The 17954-nt window shown below is 44.3% G+C and overlaps 1 protein-coding gene across 3 annotated transcripts in view; it reads right to left on the reverse strand.

Annotated features, from left to right (window-relative positions):
* The window catches only part of LOC126293660 (homeotic protein Sex combs reduced-like), a 272010-nt gene that overhangs the window by 193609 nt on the left and 60447 nt on the right, over nt 1-17954 (reverse strand). For all 3 annotated transcript variants that reach the window (XM_049986955.1, XM_049986954.1, XM_049986953.1), the window contains exon 2: nt 3776-4972. In XM_049986955.1, the coding sequence (XP_049842912.1) occupies nt 3776-4808 (1033 nt within the window). In that variant the 5' untranslated portion in view covers nt 4809-4972. The remainder of the gene's footprint in view (nt 1-3775; nt 4973-17954) is intronic.

The raw sequence follows: 17954 nt of genomic DNA on the forward strand, positions 1-17954 counted from the left end.
CGGGATTCGTCGCCACTGGCGCCAGTTTAATTATTCAGCAGAATGGCGGTGGATTCCTGCGCGTTGCACAGGCTCCGGTTGGCCTTCGCCATTCTTTCTTTCGCGGTGCTGCCAACCTTGAGGGCGTAGAATGAGGCGTGTGTCACGTGGGAACGGTACAGGCGAGAACCCATCATCTGCGAAGGCGACACCGCACAGACACTCCAAGATATCCGTTACTGTACCATTACGCTATTGATAACAAATCGCTGCAGACACTGTGTGAGGCTAATGAAATATTCGCGGGTTTCAAGACGCGTCAAGCGGTTGACTAAAAAAAAAAGGTTCATATGGTTGTGATAAGGGAACCTCCCCATCGCGCCCCCCTCAGATTTAGTTATAAGTTGGCACAGTGGATAGGCCTTGAAAAACTGAACACAGATCAATCGAGGAAACAGGAAGAAGTTGTATGGAACTATGAAAAATACAAGCAAAATATACAAAGTGAGTAGTTCATGAGAAGATAAGCAACTTCAAGGGTAATGTGGGCTCAGGAGCGCCGTGATCCCGTGGTTAGCGTGAGCAACTGCGGAACGAGAGGTCCTTGGTTCAAGTCTTCCCTAGAGTGAAAAATTTAATTTTTTATTTTCAGACAATTATTATCTGTCCGTCCGTCCGATGCGATCACTTTTTTGGGGGTGAATATCACATCGACAAGAAAACCTAAATCGGGCAAGGTAGAAGAATCTTTTTACCCATTCGCCAAGTGTACAAGTCAGGTGGGTCGACAACATATTCCTGTCATGTGGCGCACATGCCGTCACCAGTGTCGTATAGAATATATCAGACGTTTTCTCCTGTGGAGGAATCGGTTGACCTATGACCTTGCGATCAAATGTTTTCGGAGTGGCACGTCCTTTCGTCTACTAATCGCACGATTTTGCGGTGCGGTCGCAAAACACAGACACTAAACTTATTACAGTGAACAGAGACGTCCATGAACGAAAGTACAGATCATAACTTTGCGAAAATAAAGAAAGTAAAATTTTCACTCGAGGGAAGACTTGAACCAAGGACCTCTCGTTCCGCAGCATTCTCCTTGGATTGCTTATGTTGCATATGGACTACTCAGTGTGTATATTTTGCTTTCGTAGTTCCACACAAGTTCTTCCTGTTTTCTCGATTGATCTGTGTTCAGTTTTTCAAGGCCTATCCACTGTGCCAACTTATAACTAAATCTGAGGGGGGTGCAATTGGGAGGTTCCCCTGTGAGCACTATGGGACAACATCTGAGGTCATCAGTCCCCTAGAACACAAATTACTTCAATGTTACTAACCTAAGGACATCACACACATCCATCCCCGAAGCAGGATTCGAACCTGCGACCGTAGTGACCGCCCGGTTCCAGACTGAAGCGCCTAGAACCGCTCGGCCACACCGGCCGTCAAGCGGTTGACTGCTCAAGAGCTTTGAGCAGGGATCTCCTCACTGTTGTGTAAATGAAAATCTCTATAGACTTTACTTTCAAAGAGTGGAGTCGCAGCCATTCAAAACGTATTTGAAAAAATGAAATGAAAATTAAATGGACACCCTAGCTGCAAACAGGCGTTGATAAACTTCATTGGGGACATGTTGAAAATGTGTGCCCCGACCGGGTCTCGAACCCGGCAGGCGCTCTACCCATCTGAGTCGCCGAGGGCACAGAGGACAGTGCGCCTGCAGGGACTTGAACGCTCTCCGTAAGATGGGCAAACATCTATTAGGCGCACTACGAATGTAGTGGTGTGGACATGTTGGGAATGTGGGTCTCACGGAGAGCGTGCAAGGGATACGTCCCTGCAGGCACTCTATCCTCTGCGCCCTCGGTGGCTCAGATGGATAGATCGTCTCCCATGTAAGCAGGAGATCCCGGGTTAGAGGCCCAGTTAGGGCACACATTTTCAACATGTCCCCAATGAAGTACATCAACGCCTGTTTGCAGCTAGGGTGTCTATTTAACTATCGTTTCATTCTAGCAAAGCAGCATGGTAATCAACGGTAACTGTTCTTTCGGGAACAGACACTACCGTCATATATATTTGAAAGATATAATCCCTATTGGACTGAAAAAGAGATTTTATTCCACACACTACTTTTTGGCCTTAGACCAATATCAAGTGTTTCTACTATCGAAAATTATTAGACCTGAGTTGAACACAGGCCAGAGTTAATTATTTTATTTTTTCATACGTAGTATGTTGCAGTACAGCATCACTGGTCGTCGTTTGCGGCCTAACCGTGTTGGTGAGGCAGTAAATTCATTCACAGGGCAATGACGCTGCGTCATTGCAATAAATGTTGCAGGTGTGGCTATGGGACTAGGAGACACGTACCACCATCCAATGGTGACGGTACTACATCAGTCAAGCAGAAAAACTCAGCAGCTGTCATGCGTCTTCAGTACTGTCGTACTTTTGCACTGTGTTAGTTTACAGAAAACACTCCATTACTACGGATGGCTATCCTGTGATCTACATGAGCGCGAGTGGACGAAATTTCAGCACAGATGTTCCCTCATTCCCAACAGGACGTCTGGTAAATTCCTACCCCGTCAAACAGAATCCACTGTGAGAAGGTATGATAGTATTGGTTAAAAACAGTCTTAGTTGTAATTTTAGTTTTTTATTTTTCAACGACCCGTTTCGCCTTATTTTGGTATCTTCAGGTTGCCCCCATCTTACTCGCTCCTCTGAACGGGAACGCGTTATGCGTATTTTGGTGCCTCTCGCGTCCATCTAGAAAAGATATCCTGAAGATGCCTAAATAAGGCGAAACGCGTCGTTGAAAAATAAAATAAAACTAAAATTGCAACAAAGACTGTTTTTAACCGATACTGTTAAGCACTGGTTTGCTGTATGCCACATATGGAGTGCAAGAATTAGAGCTCAATAAGAAAGATGCTGGTGAGAGATTCCTCGTGTCGTTGATGCAGCGTATGTTCAAGATACAAAGACGCGATATGAGTGAGAATTATCTACAGCTCTGGTGAACATCTATTACTTACTATTAACGTAATATTTTCTTCCATTTCAGTTGTAGTAAGTGTTTCAATGTTGAATAGCCTGGCTAAATGTTTAACGCCAAATGCCATTTAATGAAACAAATTCAAAGTAATTACTATTGAATACATTATGGGAGAGGCAGTGATCAATGTCTTACACATATTTACTATTAAAAACAGTCTTGATCACGATTTATTTATCAAGGTGACCGGTTTCAACCACTATTGTGGTCATCTTCAGACCATTGAGTAGGAATGTCCTCCTGCTGGAGAATTCTCAGGCAGGAGGAGGTTCCTACTCATTGGTCCGAAGATGACAACAGTAGTGGTCGAAACCGGTCACCGTAATAAATAAATCGTGATCAAGGCTGTTTTTAATAGCAAATAAAAAAAGTCGAAAGGACCGCTCGACGCGCCGTGGTGGCCGTGTTGCGAACTATGCCTTATCGTAACAGACAGCGCAGTCCCATCAAAAGTTACGAAAAAAATTGCCTGTCCTACCCTCGTAACGTGAATATGGGATACTAATTTAAATGAAGGACACGATTTTCTACCCATTTTGATTGTTTCCAATTACAGGGCATCTGTCGCGTAACGAAAGAAAAGTTTCAGGCAACATTTACGAATTTTTTCCCGTAGAATCCGAATCTGTAATAAAAATGGGGGTTCCTATTCAAGATTTAGAAGTCCCTCCCGCTCCTTTTTCTGTTGGAGAATAGTAAATAAATGTAAATAATTAAACGAGCGGTACTCACTCTGCCCGAGGTGCACCCTCTTCATCCAGGGGTAGATCTGCGGAGGATTAGTTGTGGCAGCCGCCGCGGTCCCGCTGGAGGCGCTCCCAGCGCCAGTGCCTTGCTTGCCGCCCCCGGCGCCGGACGCACCGCCGCCCCCGGCGCCGCTCCCGCCTCCCGCGGCGTTAGCGTTGCTGGAGGTGGACGACGTGCTGGACGCCGGCGACGAGGAGCTCTGGGAGACGGCCGCCCCCGTGCCGGAGGCGGACGCCGCCCCCGGGGAGGCGCCGCCCCTAGCCGCCGCGGAGGCGGAGCCCGGCGTCGCGGGCGAGGGGATGACCTTGACGCCCGGCGGGCTGCAGCGGCCGGAGCCGGTGCTGAGGTCCTGTGGCGACGCGACGCCGCCCCCGGCGCCGGCGGAGCCGCCGGAGGCCGCGGGGGCGGCGGCGGCGGCGGTGTCGGCGTACTTGCAGCTGGCCGCCTGCTGCGTGCCCTGCTGCTGCTGTTGCTGGGAGGCGGCGGACGCGAGCAGCGCCGGGGGCGGCACCACCCCCACGAGAGGCGGCGTCACGGCGCCCGGCGGCGACGCGTGGTGCTGCTGCGGGTGGTGGTGGTGGTGGTGGTGCGCCGCGTGGTGCTGGTGGTGCATCTGCGCCGGCGCCAGCCGCTGTTGGTGCGACGGATGAAGCTGCGTGTAGTCGATCATGGCGGCGGCGGCCGCTGCAGCCGCGGCGGCGGCGGCGCTGCCCCCGGCGCCGCCCCCGCCGCCGTTCTGCAGCGCGGCCGGTCCTCCGCCCCCGTACTGTCCGTAATGGTGCTGTTGCTGCTGTTGTTGTTGCTGCTGGGGCGAGTAGCACGCCGGTGGGTAGGCGGCGGCGGCGCTGGGGGCGTAGTAGTCCTGGCCGCCCCCGGGGGACGCCAGACCGGGACGCCCGCCCCCGCCGCCCGGCGCCTGCGGGGGCGGCTGCTGCGAAGGCGGCTGCTGCTGCTGTTGCTGCTGCTGCGGCGCGGCGTAGCAGGACGCCAGCGAGTTGACGAACTGGTAGGAACTCATGGCGGCGGCGTACGCCGGGTTGCACTGTTGAGGATCAATGGTCGAGGCGGTGGCTGCCGAGGGTCCCGCGCTGGGGAGAGGTGGCTGGACTTGGGTGCTGTCCGCTGCTCTCACGCCGTCTCCACACCAGTTACGGGGTCGCTCATCGGGCGGCCATCACGCCCCTGGAACACGCAGCAAGGGCTCAGACACCGTAAGGATACCACTATGTGGTGTTGGACGGTGGTACTTTGTTAATGAGCTGCGATATAATCCACTTCCTGACTGGACATGCCTAGTATCCAATGCATCAGTACCAGATCGGGTTGACGGAGGAGACAGAGAAGATCCAAAGAAGAGCAGCGCGTTTCGTCACAGGGTTATTTGGTAACCGTGATAGCCTTACGGAGATGTTTAGCAAACTCAAGTGGCAGACTCTGCAAGAGACGTGCTCTGCATCGCGGTGTAGCTTGCTCGCCAGGTTACGAGAGGGTGCGTTTCTGGATGAGGTATCGAATATATTGCTTCCTCCTACTTATACATCCCGAGGAGATCACGAATGTAAAATTACAGAGATTCGAGCGCGCAAGGAGGCTTTCAGACAGTCGTTCTTCCCGCGAACCGTACGCGACTGGAACAGAAAAGGGAGTTAATGACAGTGGCACGTAAAGTGCCCTCCGCCACACACCGTTGGGTGGCTTGCGGAGTATAAATGTAGATTCACAACAGCAATCATATCAGTCAAAGTAAAGAATGTATTTATAATGAGACGGGCTCCCCAGAGCACGCTCATACCCGCCAACCTCGAGAAATCAAAAAACAGCAAATTAATTATTAAAAATAAAGAGGTACAATTGCGCCAAAACCGCGGCTCATATTCAGTATACTCGTAAGCAGATGGCCACCCCATTGCCTGGAGCACGCCCACTGGGATTAGCTCAGTGAGCAGGCCTTAAATAGGTGGTTTGTACATCAGCTGGCACGCCTGTAGCGCTGCAGTGTAGTCAAATGTTTAGATTAACCCTGTCCATAGCAAGTGCCATTAACCAAACGGAATAACCTCAAGCGTTATGTTCGCCTCCAAAAACTGTTAATGACGTATCTACTTAAGCAACAGTAATGCCTTCCTCTGTACATGAATGCACTTCACCTCATTACTTCTTTCTTTCGCCCTCCTTAAATCTCCCTACCTCAAAACTCGCTATACTAGTAAACATCTACTTTCCACACCAAGATCTTAATGTGCATCTGCAAAAATCTTCATTACTATTGCCAATTTTTTTCATGTTTATCATTATTATTTAATTTTTTTGCTGTTACTATTATTGCTCTTATCATAATTTGTATGTATAGTATCTGTTGTAAAAATACTGCCAGCACTTACTTCATTACTTCTTAGTCGTTACTCTTTATTCATATTGTCACTAGAGTAATCTAATTGCCAATGATGTAACTCTGATGTGTGAAATGCTGCATGTGTGAAACACTGGTCCGATGTGAGAGAGGGCCTGATGTCCCTAATCTGATCAGGTTAAATAAATAAATAAAATATAAACTGCTTTGTTATGCATAATAAAAGGACCCACTAAATAAATAAGGTGGTGGGTTAGTGTGTATAATATAATGTTGTTGTTCATGAATCACTTGTATCGTATACTTGTTTTCAATTGTATTAATATCTTGTGCTGTATCAATAAAGTATTTTAAAAATCCTGTCAGCTGATAGCATGCATCTCAGTGAAAGGTAAGATTCGTACTTTTTCGACCATCAAAAACCAAAATTGAAGAAATTTGTTTTAAAAAATCAGAAGGCACGAATGATCAGAAACTGTGGCGCGTTTACAGTATATTCTGAGACAAATGAGTCTTTCCTTATGACGTTACGAAGTCACCCAAAACGTTGATTTTATACCCCTTATGTGCAGCGTAGCTCAGGTAAACGGCTGTACGTTGGGATGTTTTTTTATTATTCACACACCTAACATTGTTTCGGAGCTTGTGTTTCCAAGCGCTTTAAACATCGGTTTTTGCTACCATTTGATATACGCATATCAATTCGGCAAAGTGTGCAAAACGCAAACAACGGACCATTCCTAGCCTCTGTAATTCTCGGAAACTCCTCAGCATATCGGGTTCAAATGGCTGTAAGTACTATGGTACTCAACATCTCAGGTCATCATTTCCCTAGAACTTAGAACTACCTAAACCTAACTAACCTAACGACATCACATACATTCATGCCCGAGGCAGGATTCGAACCTGCGGCCGTAGCGGTCGCGCGGTTCCAGACTCAATGTAACAGTAATGATTTTATTTTCATAGTTATTACCTTCAAGAAACAAAAAGAATTTTACACTGGGGTCATATTGTCCCCTGTAGCATTCAGTGCAAAAAAACTATGAATGAATTTTCATGTGTTGTAAATATGAAACTGAACAAAACGTCATTGGATAAAATCGAAATCGATTCAGAGAGAGAGAGAGAGAGAGTTTAAAAAAAATATTTGAAAACAAGAGAGATAATTTTCTAGTGGGCTTATGGGGTCATTTTGACACCTGTGGTACTAGGAAGGGTACAAAAGCTGATGCAAGAAACCCCAAAAATGGGTACGAAAGTAACTTGGAACCAATACTTTCATTATTACAGCCGTTTCATGTAACATTCATCATTCTATTTTGCTAATGAATGTTACATTTAGGAACCGAATAAATAATTTGTGTTGGGATCATATTGGCCTCAGTGGTATTCAGCACAAAAACCACGAATATATTTTAATGTGTTTTAAATATAGAAATGGAAGAAATATCATTAGATGACTCAGAGGGACAAAGTCACACATTTTGAAAGTAACGATTTTGAAAAATATGGGAGATATATATTTATTTATTTATTTACACCTAATACCACGGCTGTCATACGACCCTATAAGCGCATTTGAAATACATATATATTTCAAATGAGGTTATAGGGTCGTATGACAGCAGTGTTATTAGGAGGTGTAAACATGCAATAAATGGAATGAAGTGAGTTACGATATTGCCGAAATAAAAAGAAACAGGGATTCAGGATATGTTGATTTAACCTTTTGTAATAGCAGTGTCCGACTGCCATCATAGGGGGAGATCAGGTATTACCGGACATGCGAACAGACGCGCCAGAAAGAACACACGCCCACACATTCAAGTGGTAAGAGGAAATCAAGAGTTATTCCTTTCACTGCGGCTATTACGTTATATACCACTGCAGTGAACTTCGCAAGAAGAAGAAATGGATCACTATGATTGAAAAAACGACAGACGCGCGGGATTAGCCGAGCGGTCTCAGGCGCTGCAGTAATGGACTGTGCGGCTGGTCTAGACAGAGGTTCGAGACCTCCCCCGGGCATGGGTGAGTGTGTTTGTCCTTAGGATAATTTAGATTAAGTAGTGTGTAAGTTTAGGGACTGATGACCTTAGCAGTTGAGTCCCATAAGATTTCACACACATTTGAACATTTTTTTTGGAAAAAAAACGCATCAACAGACGGGTCAAGGGAGAGGTTTTACAGTTCTTCGAATATAACTTCTTTTGGAGGACGAATATTGACCCCGAATTTAACTGAAGATGAGTGAGGGTAATTATCCATTCCTATTGGATCTTGAGCCACAGAAATTAACGAAACGGGGTCCTGTACTGGCAGAAGAAATTAGTTCGTCCGACAATTTGTCAGCCCTTCTAAGATTCCATGATACTCGTGAATCGAAGTTCGTCATAAGAACTGTACCTTTTATGTCTACACCCTCACTGCTAGCACCGCTTCTCTTCGAGGTCCCAATGACACGTCTTTCACATCTAAGTATAATTGTACTTCTATTTTACTACTACTGTATTATTTCATGTTTTCATATACTTGTTGGAGCAGCAACACGTGCTATGACATCCCGTGTGTGTAAATCTCACGCAATATGTCCGGGTTGTACCCGACAAAACTTCTTTCGTTTAACTGGAAAAAATAGGGAAGGCAGTACATAAATTAGACGAAAATAACACGAAAGAAGACTTCTTGAAATGATAATTAGGTAATCTAGTGAGCAAAACCTTCTATATTTCTTATTTTAAGACAAATCATTTCACAAAACATTTGATCTTTTCTAATTTTCTCTTTATTTTCAAGTTTTGCTCAGATGGCATGAAATGTGTTTAAATATCGTGGGTATTTTGTTATCAATTGCGTATAGATCACGAGAACGCAGAGAACTTTCAATATATGCTGTAATTTGATACTTATTTTATTTTTTGAACACGAAAGAAAGAATTCCGCAATTTCTATATCGAAGTAACTTTTTATGTGCAAGAGAGCTCGGTCTTCAATACACGAACTTTTTAAGAGTTCCTGCAGTAGCTCTTAGTGAAATATTTCAATTTACTCTCATTGATTAATTGCGTTTTTCTATTTTAGTTGTGTCTTTCGTTTAACTGGCAAAAACAGGGAAGGCACTACATAAATCGGATGAAAATAACACGAAGGAAGACTTCTTGAAATGAGAATCAGGAAATCGAGTGAGCAATACTGACTTCCAGCAAATACACTGATACTAAGATTTATAGCCTGTGCCTATTTTAGTGGTGCAGCTGAAACTATTTTCTAACAAAAATTATTTTTACACGTTACAATTTTTCGGCCGACATAATGCTCCAAAAACCTAATCGACCAAGAGGCAAAGGGTGGGAAGAAGGTGAAAAAAATCAGCGAATGCATATTCTTATGACATCCTGTTTACTCCACTAATTAATGTATCATGACATTATTTAGCGTGAAGAATCTTCGTATCTAACCTCCAGAAAATTATAATTATGAAAAATCTCAGGTATACTTCTGCTGCATCAATTTATTACTGATTTCGGTGTGTGATGACCACCTTCAGATCTGAACGTCAGTACGTAACAGAAGCACGAGGAATAAAAACAATTACGGCAACATGGCAACGTCAATCAAAACCACTTGCAGGTTACATCCTGCATGCCCAGAATAAAGAAGAACCATACGCCATCCAGTATAGTGAGACATCATACACAAACTAGGGAATGATGGGACTGTTGATGCATCAATCACGACAGCAGAACACCAGTGCACTCGATGACAGTCGCCAGCTGACGTAACTTCACGCACAGCTTGCCCTCCCACATTAAAAGGGAGGCGTAAGTGATGAGCTGGTAAAAGATTCGTGTAGGGCAGGGCGCACTGATTCGAAGTCGGTGGTAGAGCTGCGTGTGGTGGGAATTTGATCACATTGCTGTAGCAGAGGGTGGTGCGGATCTAGGCTCTGTAGGTGTGTAATTTCTAAAATCGTGGGGGAAGTGGCAACAACACAACTATTCTCGTTGGTGTGTAGAATGTATGAGACCGGCGATATAGCATTACACTTTTGGAAAAACGTCATCCACACATTGCGAAGATACCAACAGCCGACAAGTGCGAGAATTATTGCACGATCAGCTTAACAGCTCATGAATCCAAGTTGCTGACAAGAATAATATAAAGAAGAATTGAAATTAAAATTGAGGATGTGATAGACGGCGATCAGTTTGGCTTTAGAATTGGGAAAGACACCAAAGGGGCAGTTCTGATGTTGCAGTTGATAATGGAAGGAAGAATGAGGAAAAATCAGTAAACGCTCATAGCATTAGTCGACGTAGAAAAAGCATTCAGCAGTATAAGTAATAGAAGAAGAGGCGTCAAATAGAATATGTACAACAACCAGGAGAAAAGAAGAGTGGAAGACCAAGAACAAAGCGCTTTGATCACAAATGTTGTAAAACATGGATATGGTCTTTCGCCCCTGTTGTTCAGTCTATGCATCAAAGAAGCAAGACAGAAACAAAAATATTAGGAGTGGTACTAAAATTCAGGGTGAGAGAATATCTCCGAAAGATTCGCTGATGACACTTGTATCCCCAGTGAAAGTGAAGAAGAATTAGATGATGTGTTGAATGGAATGAACAGTCTAATGAGTATAGCATATGGATTGAGAGTAGATCGAAGAGAGACGAAAATGAGAAACAGCAGAAATGGGAACAGCGAGAAACTAACGTCAAAACTGGGATCACAAAGTACACGAAGATAAGAAATTTTTTACATTCACATTTATACTCCGCAAGCCACCCAACGGTGTGTGGCGGAGGGCACTTAACGTGCCACTCTCATTACCTCCCTTTCCTGTTCCAGTCGCGTATGGTTCGCGGGAAGAACGACTGTCTGAAAGCCTCCGTGCGCGCTCGAATCTTTACATTCGTGATCTCCTCAGGAGGTATAAGTAGGGGGAAGCAATACATTCGATACCTCATCCAGAAACGCACCCTCTCGAAACCTGGCGAGCAAGCTACACCGCGATGCAGAGCGCCCCTCTTGCAGAGTCTGCCACTTGAGTTTGCTAAACATTTCCGTAACGCTATCACGCTTATCAAATAACTCTGTGAAGAAACGCGCCGCTCTTCTTTGGATATTCTCTATCTCCTGCTTCAACCCGATCTGGTACGGATCCCACACCGATGAGCAATACTCAAGTATAGGTCGAACGAGTGTTTTGTAAGCCACCTCCTTTGTTGATGGACTACATTTTCGAAGGACTCTCCCAATGAATCTCAAGCTGGTACCCGCCTTACCAACAATTAATTTTATATTATCATTCCACTTCAAATCGTTCCGCACGCATACTCCCAGATATTTTACAGAAGTAACTGCTACCAATGTTTGTTCCGCTATCATATAGTCATACAATAAAGGATCGTTCTTTCTATGTATTCGCAATACATTACATTTGTCTATGTTAATGGTCAGTTGCCACTCTCTGCACCAAGTGCCTATCCGCTGCAGATCTTCCTGCATTTCGCTGCAATTTTCTAATGCTGCAACTTCTCTGTATACTACGCATCATCCGCGAAAGGCCGCATGGAACTTCCGACACTATCTACTAGGTCATTTATATATATTGTTACCTAGGCAGCAAAATAACCCATGACGGACGGCGGAAGGAGGACGTAGAAAGCAGAGTTGCTTGGGCAAAAAAGACATTCCTCGCCAAGACAACTATCAAAGATTTTACTTTGAAGAAGAGAGTCCTGAAATTTTGTGGTAAGTTCATGTGGGACCAAACTGCTGTGGTCGGCCGTCCCTACGCTTACACAACACTTAATCTAACTTAACTTACGCTAAGGACGACACACACACACACACACACACACACACACACACACACACACACACACACACACACACACATATATGCCAGAGGGTGGACTCGAACCTCCGACTGAGAAGAAAATACGTTTGGAGCACAAAAGTGTACGGTACTGAGACGTGGACTGTGGGAAAACTGGAACAGTAGAAAATCGTAGCCTTTGAGATGTCTTGCTACAGAAGAATGTTGAAAATTATTGGACTGATAAGGTAAGGAATAAGGAGGTTCTACGCATAATCGACAAGGAAAGGAACGTAAGGAAACACTGGCAACAACAAGGGCCAGGATGATGCAACATCTTTTAAGACATCAGTGAATAACTTCCATGGTACTAGAAGGAGCTGTAGAGGGTAAAAACTGTACCGGAAGACAGAGACTGGAATAAAATGAGAGAAGACCCAGAATAGAAATAATAATACGTCGTCCAGCATGCTGAGACATCACACACAAATTTCCGAATGATGTAAGTGCTGACGCATCAGTCACGACAGCAGAACACCAATGCACTTGACGAAAGCCATTAGGTGACGTAGCTTGACGCACAGCTTGCTCTTGCACATGAAGAGAGGGTAGGCTGAATTGATACAGACTTGGAGCTGTGTGTGATGAAAATTGGATGGGACGGATATCCAGGTAACACTGGCGTAACATGATGTGGATCTGTGATCTAGGCTATGTAGGTGTCAGAGATGCTGGTGGGGAGCAATCCCCATATTTCGCTAGCCAGTATAGCTTTTTGTCTATCGTGGTTATTCCGCTGAACAGCGAACAGCTGAAGTTTCCCTGTTACTTGACGATCGCGGGTTAGAGTTATTTTAGTGCGTTAGTTAAATAGACAGGACGGTCAAATCGGCCAGGAAAAGTTATGGAGGCGGAAGTTACGGGCATTTCTTCCAGCAATTATTGCCACTTATTTTTGAAAGAAGCAGGGGATATTCAACGTGATATCGTACCTCCCTCGTCCGATGAGTCGGCAAAAGCGAACATTTTTATCGAAGCGATTCCTTACCACAACATTCTACTCGCTCATTGTAATCTGTCGTTTCATCACTTGTGTCCACACGATGTCAATCATCACTTCTACTCAACAAAGCCCACCTAAAATCTGCCATCATCACTCCATCCATTCGAACATACACACATTATCATACACAACGCTTTGCATCAATCTCAATTCCATTATGCGAGGGCCGTTTGGAAAGTAAGGTCACTAAATGGAAACGACAGTGAAAATCAAAAATGTTTTATTTGCAACAGTTAACTATACCTTCCAGTTACTTCTGTGTGTAGTCCTGTTTCGACTGATTCTCGTAGCGTTGTACCATCTTAGCCGTACCCTCGTCACAGAAGGTGGCCGCCTTTCTGCCATTTCTCTATACGCTGATGTGCAGGTTGTCATCTGTACCAAAATGTTGGCCTAATAACCAGCGGTTAATATGAGCAAACATGAAAATCAGAGAGAGCCAAGTACAGGCTGTGTGGAGGATCAACACTACCCACTGAATACACTTTAAGAGCGTCCTAATAGCCCCTGCAGTGTGCGGGCGAAAAATGTCATGAAGAAAGAAGTGCACGATAGTTACGTGGTGAGGGTTGCATGTAATCAGGCGAAATCTCTTACAGCCACTCATACCTGGCGAGAGACACTACTTTCTAGGCATCTTTGCATGCTGCGCACTCAGAACTGGAAAGTGTGACGTGACGTGATCGACGGGCATACTAAAGGTATTGTCCAACATATCTGTGCAAAGTTACGTAGAATTTTCACTGTTTCCAGTTTGCGATGACCTTACTTTCCAAACAGCCCTCCTAGTTCATCTTCCAGATTTACTGGGAGCCCATTCTTCATCACCCATATGGTAAGACAACATGTTTTAAAAGAGAAATTTACATTGTCAGTTTCCTATAATCTATGGGTGATCAGAGAAGGAGAGAAAATGGAAGCTATCCTCGCTAACTTTTGTCTCTAGTGACATCAGCTGTTCACCATATCCGTTTTATCGATGTGTAACTGTTGCTATGTTTAAGGTTTCTCCATTAATGGTTAACTCGTTTGAATTCTGTAGGTTTACACACCGTCCTAGTGACTGTTTCCCCAGTAGAAATGTAAATGTCGTGTGACTAGGGCCTTCCGTCGGGTAGACCGCTCGCCTGGTGCAAGTCTTTCTATTTGACACCACTTCGGCGAATTGCGCGTCGATCGGGATGAAATGGTGATGATTAGGACAACACAACACAACACAACACCCAGTCCATGAGCAAAGAAAAATCTTCGACCCACCCGGGAATCGAACCGGGGCGCTTAGGATTGACATTCTGTCGCGCTGACCATTTTCTTCTTTTTTTTCTTTTGTTCGGTATTGTTCGTTGCGTTTGGTTTGGCCGGATGTCACAAGACATCAGTTCCAGTTGATCGTTGATTCCTTTACTCATTTTTTTTCTTAATTACAGAGTCAGCTACCTGGGGCGGACGTTTCACCACTCTAGACCATTATCTGGACGTACTCGCAGCCTACTCTGTGTTACTGTGTTCTTGTCCACGCACGGTTTTTTGTGTAACCAATTACGCTTTACACTCGGCAATCTTTCGCCATCACGGAGACGGACGCAAACTAGCCACAACCTGTACGCTCAAATACGGCCTGGTTAAAAAAAGCGTGACTGAGTCAAACGTTGTAGTCGCACAGTCTTTATGTTCAAAGTAATCCCTAGCAAAAAAGTGTCACTGAGTCAAATATTGCAGTGGCCTACAATTAAAAAGAATTATAATTAAAACATTCCTTGAGTGAATATTACACAGAGAACCATTCAGTAACTGCATAACGAGCACCTGCAACTAAGGGCGTAACATTTGTTTTTGCTGTAAGAAGCTACACCTAAGGAAATTGTGCAAACAAAAAGCTGATATGAAAACAAAAATGGAACTCATGACCCTCGGTATGCACCGAAACAGTGAGCTATCTGGTTTCAGATACTACAGCTGTTCTACAAAAACAGGTGACATTGTAGCTTTCTCTAAACGAGAGTAGAATTTTATTATTTTCAAATGAAACCGAAGAGTGTCGACGACAAAATTAACCTAAGACCAAACATAAGCGCCATTTTATTTTGAGCATCAAGGACAGTTGAGAATTCGAGAGAAGAAACGAGTATCTAACAGTTGCTTTGAAGGCATTGCCTCTTAACTCGTCAAGAATGAAGGAATCTCGCCCTCTTTTAATCTCTACAGTGGCACACAGAGAAAAATAGATGTCAAACACGGTGCTTGATTCGGAAGATAATTTTACGAAATGCTATATATAGAAGCTACACATGCATAATGGCCGAACAGCTGATGTACGTCATAGTTAGGCAAATCCATGAAACTTTACTACAATAGATTAGGCACTCATTCTCAGACTTCGAGGGATTACATCATTTATATCTTTTTCCCCCTTAGCCTGTGATATGATGACAAATGGACATCTTCAGAGTAACCGGGTGAGTAGCATCTTTTTAATATTTCGAGAAAATGGTGTTTGTGTAGGAAAATACGGCGCTATATCGCTTTATGTCCTAAGAATGCCAAACTACATGGTTGAGGGAGCATTCGTAACCATTCTTTTACGGATGGTGCATGGGAAGAAATATTTTTTGCTACCCTACGTACTCACGCCATTTATTTTCCATCGTGATCATTAGACGAGATCTTAGGTGCAGGAAGTAATATGTTTCCAGATTCTTATTGGAAAATCTACTCTCCAAATTTTGATGGCTCTGAGCTCTATGGGGCTTAACATCATAGAGCATCAGTCCCCTAGAACTTAGAACTACTTAAACCTAACTAACCTAACGACATCACACATATCCATGAACGAGGCAGGATTCAAACCTGCGACCGTAGCAGTCGCGCGGTTCCGGACTGAAGCGCCTAGAACCGCTCGGCCACCGCAACCGGCCAACCTGTATCAAGGACAGTGACAAGCGCATTGCGTTTCAGGATGGAGTTTGATGATAACAGCTGCGACGCATTACCTCTGAATTAACAAACCAATGACGTTTGTGACATTTTTTCGGAACTTCCCCATCTCTTCCGTTAACCCAACTTGCTAAGTCTCAGACCGACGAATAATATCTGTAATTTAGCAGCACAGGTGTTTTGTTAGTGGAATCATTCATGGATATGAATTGCAATTAAAAATTCTTTCAGCATAAAACAAGTATATGTCTATTTTTCCTGCTCCCAAATTAATGTTTTCCGAATAGTGAATAAATTCTCAACTCCCAAGATCGCTAAAATCGTTTATAAATATACAAAAATACTTTCAAATACTGGAAAGTTGTGATGATTCCAGCGATTCACTGTGTGATTCGTAGGTGAAGGGTATTTTCGTATACTTACACACGTTATAAGGGACAGTCAAATGAGGACAAGTCACATTGAAAAAAGTAAGCAAACTTAATTATTTACGTCTACATACATACTCCGCAATCCACCATACGGTGCGTGGCGGAGGGTACCTAGTACCAAAAGTACATCTCTCCCTGATCCACTCACAAACAGAACGAGGGAAAAATGACTGTCTATATGCCTCTGTACGAGCCCTAATCTCTCTTATCTTATCTTTGTGGTCTTTCCGCGAAATATAAGTTGGCGGCAGTAAAATTGTACTGCAGTCAGCCTCAAATGCTGGTTCTCTGAATTTCCTCAGTAGCGATTCACGAAAAGAACGCCTCCTTTCCTCTAGAGACTCCCACCCGAGTTCCTGAAGCATTTCCGCAACACGCGCGAGATGATCAAACCTACCAGTAACAAATCTAGCAGCCCGCGTCTGAATTGCTTTTATGTCCTCCATCAATACGACCTGATAGGGATCCCAAACGCTCGAGCAGTACTCAAGAATAGGTCGTATTAGTTTTTTTATAAGCGGTCTCCTTTACAGATGAACCACATCTTCCTGAAATTCTACCAATGAACCGAAGACGACTATCCGCCTTCCCCACAACTGCCATTACATGCTTGTCCCACTTCGAATCGCTCTGCAATGTTACGCCCAAATATTTAATCGACGTGGCTGTGTCGAGCGCTACACTACTAATGGAGCATTCAAACATTACGGGATTCTTTTTCCTATTCATTTGCATTAATTTACATTTACCTATATTTATCGATGCCATTCTTTACATGAATCACAAATCCTGTCCACGTCTACAAAATTCAAAATAATCACCATATCCGTTAATACATTCATTCCACTGTGAGGCAAAAAGTTCAATGCCTTCATGGAAGAATGTTTGATGCTGCCTTTGGATTGTCCCCGTCATTGTACCCAGGTGTCTCCCTATCAGTCCCAAGCAAATCAACGGCCACGGATGTCTTTCTTCTGGACTCCATGGGGAGAGATCGGGCTATATAGAGGCTGTGTAAAGGCTTCCAAGTTTAACTACTGTAGCGTGGATTCAACAACTTTGGCAACATATGGATGGGAATTTTGTGGGTAGGTTGTTTCGACAGCGCTGAAGGAGTTTCACTGGGAACCCTTAGGTATCTTCTATACAGTCCCCGTCCATCCCCATGCGATTTCCGTGTTTATGGAGCGCTGAAGAAAAACATACGTGGCAGTCGATTTGCTTCGGACGAAGTGGTGTACGTCTGGATACGACCACAGTGACGGAGAAAACTGCGAACATTTTTCCAAGAAGCCATCGTCCATCTTGTCTCACTGTGGGATGAATGTATTAACAGTTACGATGATTGCTTTTGAAACTTTAAACAGGTTACTTACTTTTTTTCCCCCCATCTGTCTCGTTTCCGTTCGTCTTCCCCTTGCAGTCGTTATTTTGAGAATATATTGTCAGTCGTCTGTCAATTTCGGCTCGTCTTCAATACTTCTAACATTCCTGAGAAATTTTTGATTTCCCTTTGTGTAATAGCCACGTTAGCTAACTGTATGTTGTACTGAAGGCGGTAT

The sequence above is a fragment of the Schistocerca gregaria genome, chromosome 10 (genome assembly GCF_023897955.1).
Source record: "Schistocerca gregaria isolate iqSchGreg1 chromosome 10, iqSchGreg1.2, whole genome shotgun sequence".
NCBI classification, from domain to species: Eukaryota; Metazoa; Arthropoda; class Insecta; order Orthoptera; family Acrididae; genus Schistocerca; species Schistocerca gregaria.